This window comes from Montipora foliosa, chromosome 6, assembly GCF_036669935.1.
Source record: "Montipora foliosa isolate CH-2021 chromosome 6, ASM3666993v2, whole genome shotgun sequence".
NCBI classification, from domain to species: domain Eukaryota; kingdom Metazoa; phylum Cnidaria; class Anthozoa; order Scleractinia; family Acroporidae; genus Montipora; species Montipora foliosa.
The window spans coordinates 20,205,574-20,209,122 of NC_090874.1; the positions used below are offsets into that span (position 1 = coordinate 20,205,574).

At 41.1% G+C, this 3,549-nt stretch overlaps 1 protein-coding gene across 1 annotated transcript in view; it reads left to right on the top strand.

Annotated features, from left to right (window-relative positions):
• The first annotated feature begins 1,908 nt into the window (after positions 1 to 1,908).
• Positions 1,909 to 3,549, top strand: part of LOC138005153 (NFX1-type zinc finger-containing protein 1-like) — a 60,514-nt gene continuing 58,873 nt past the window's right edge. Inside the window, exon 1 of the mRNA XM_068851428.1 lies at positions 1,909 to 2,662. Coding sequence (XP_068707529.1) covers positions 1,909 to 2,662 — 754 coding nt within the window. The remainder of the gene's footprint in view (positions 2,663 to 3,549) is intronic.

Here is a 3,549-nt window from a genome sequence, read left to right on the forward strand (position 1 = left end):
TTTTTTGAGAGATTTGAGTTTTGAGTGTCGAGTGATACTTATGTAAGGTCAGCTGTAAGGTTGAGTTTATAATACAGTCCTGTGGTGTGATGTAACGAACCAGTGCAATAAGAATGTCATTAGGGCACACTAAGCTTAAATTGTAAAAATTTTTGTGGGATTCATACGTACGCATCGACTAGAGGGTACCAAAAGTGAGAAATCGGTTCTAAAAATGTGCGTTGCGAATTTCTCGACCTAATATAAAGAGAGATCGACATGATATGAATCGACAAAACAACCGATCAGGAATTTAAGCAAAAACGTCGGCTGTGGCAACGACAACGTCAAAAAGCAAAAATATGATTGGTTAAGAAAGGGAAAATACTCGCGCTTTACGAATTTCCGTGCATTTGCCATACTCTACTGAACAACAACGTGAAATCCCCAAATTTTAGGTTTTGGGGACAACACGAGCAAGGGGTGTGCGCTCGTTCGATTTTGAAATCACACGTATAATTTCAGACCAAATTGCACTCCACTCAGTTCAATTACCATTATTAATTCTCTTGTCACAGAAACCTTGACTATGAGCGATCAACTAATATACCTTGATTTGAGGGTCTCAGTGGGCTTTCCGTTAGCAGTGAAACAAAAAAAAGTTAGTAACCGTTATGCGTGAAAATTACCAAAAAAAAGGAACTGTTAGCCGTGAAAAAAAAAAAAAAAAAAAATCATTTAGCGTGATTTGTTTTCAAGTTTGAAAAGTGAAATCGGGAGTATTTCGAAATATTTAGAGACTGCAGAACACTCGACACCGTTTTACCCCCTCTGCCCTGCTCTCTGACATTCCGTCCCGCTAGGCTTGTCTCAGTTGTCTGACAAGACAAAACAAGTCCCAAATAACGACCCAGTTGGAGGTCTTGACAAAATGTAAGTCGCATTGTTGATGACCAATGACTTATTCTATAGGCCACTTCGGAAAATACCATAATACTTTTTTGTTTGTCCCCCCAAATCTTGCATAAGCATTGTTTCCAGTTTCTCTTGGAACTTACAATGGTCCCAACAGGAAACAAAAACAATACTTATTTAAAATTTGGGGGGACAAACAAGAATATTATGGTATTTTCCGAAGGGGCCTATTCAATATGTGTACCCCAAAAATATGTGTACAGAGAACCCCAAAAAGCAAAAATACAGTTTAGTTCCATTTTCATCAAGGAACGTTTCTTTGTTTTTCATATAAGTTAACCGTGACGGGAAAAAAACCGTTAACGGCGAAAAGGCAACTTTTAAACCGTTAACCGTGAAAGCTATTCTTCCAGGAGTTCCTCTCGAGTGACTGTTTTTTCCGACCTAGTACTAGAATTTTTTCCGCTATGAATTCAAAATTAGTAGCAACGTTTCTCGTTACGTCACCCATTGTTATTAATATGCCAACCTGAACATAATTGGCTGTTGAAAACAATGACTTTTTTTGTTCCGTGGTTGGCAAATTTGAATATCAAAAGAAATGTGACGTCAATGTTTGTAAACAAGAAATATCGCTATTCATGCATCTCTACATTGCACATTAATGCAATCACACGGCGGCCATGTTGAGTCCCGAGGGATTAAAAACTTGTTTTGCCCCACTGAAACTCGTTCCCAAACTCGAGGCAGCCCAGGGTACGAAATCTATTACTGTCTATGGCCAAAATATGGCCGCCGTGCGAATAAGGCCCATACTTGTCGAGAGAAATCGTTCGAAATATGGATCGCATGTGAAAACGATGTTTCAGAAAAAAGATGTGTGAATTGAGAACGTCAAGCCATAGGGTTTTCGAAACAAAATGACAAAAATCTCGACTCAAAAGGTACTTGAACTCTTTTCGCCCCAAATCCGATTATCTTATTCGTTTTGTTTCCGTAGACCATATACTGTTGATGGACGACTGGGAAGCCCTGGGCGCAGTCCCACGTGAGCAAGGACGCCACACTGGCCTTATTAATCGACCTCACTCTTTAGGTTCCTTTGGGAGTGGTACAGTCGGAGGCAGAGGTAGGGGGCGTGGAAGAGGTTGGCACGGAGGAAGGGCTCGCGGAAGAGGGGGCCGAAGTGGAGAAGGACGACCTTACCAAGTTAGGCTTGGATTCAAGGCACTGGAGGAGCTGGATACCAAAGCCCCTGATGAAATCATTCTTGATTTAACATCTACCCGATGTTTTCCTGCTACAGAAAGTTTGCTCCAACAGTCGGGCATGATGGATGACATGGTCGTTCTGATCACAAGCATCCTTGCCAAAGCGTGCGCTTGCAGCTCAAAGGAATATCTCATTAAGCTGTTAAACTTACTACCAAAATCCCCATTCTTTGCGCTCCACCTAAGGACGTTCCTTAATAGAATAAGTGCTTGCAGAATGCCTGCCACAAACATCGCTACGTTTTTAAACAATGTCATAAAAATCATGAACGAGTTGCTCCGGAGATTCCCGAACTGCTATGCCGATCTTCCAGTGGCTGAGTTGTATTGTGGAGTCATGTTTTGGTCCAACACGGAACAAATAGATGGAAATCAGGTGGATGGAAATTCTCTCTTAAAGGACGCGGAAGAGCTCTTCAAACTAAGAACCCAAAAGGCTGAAGACTTAAAGAAACGGGAGGAGGAAAAGCAATCGAGAAGAAGACCACGGAGAGATGGTATGATTTCCTTTTTCCCATAAATGCAAGCTCCTTACCAGGGCCCGCCCTTCCCCCGGCAGAAAAGCCCTGAGAACGAGGTTGGCTGGATTTGTTCTCTCGACCAGTTTAGTTCTTGAATTACTGCCTTCAAAAGTAAGTCGCTGGAAGTTGATAAACTCCCCGCTATTGATTTCATGGCCACAGAGCCATTGTTAGTGAGTGAACGAGTGAGCGACTGATTGAATGACCGAGCCATTGCATCCTCTAACTGACGACGCCTCAATGGTGCATAATCCGTCCTTGACTCCTACTTCACTTAAACAATCACTGTAACTTCCGGTTTGAAATTTCCAGAGCTGTATAAACCACTCTACCTTTTAGATTCTTGTTAGCTAAAGGCAAGCTAACGAGTGAGGGAATGAATAATGATAACAAAAACAACAACAACAACAACAATAATAATAATGAAAATAATAATAATAATAATAATAATAATAATAATGATAATAATAATAATAACAATTTAATAACTTCTATAGTGCTTTTTGCATGCGAACAATCGACAGAATTTTACAATAAGTATAATTAAAAAACTCTCTGGTAAAAAAAAAAGTACACTCCAAACAGCAGCCCGTTTAAGGTAGAACTTAGCACACGTTTAAACTGAATAAGCAACTAAGCTGCCTTGCTTTTCCAGGCTCTCGGTTGGTGGGGACGAACGAAAAAATGGTTCGGATCGTACTCCTTCTCGCGCTCGCTTTTTCCCCCCGATCCGGACCATTTTTTTAGTTTTTTCGCTCATCCGCTCGAACTGAGAGCCTGGAACAGGCTAAAACTAATACACCCAATCCTCAACTTCAATGTGATATGAGAAGGCGGCATTACGGTTACAGTGTCGAGTGTCT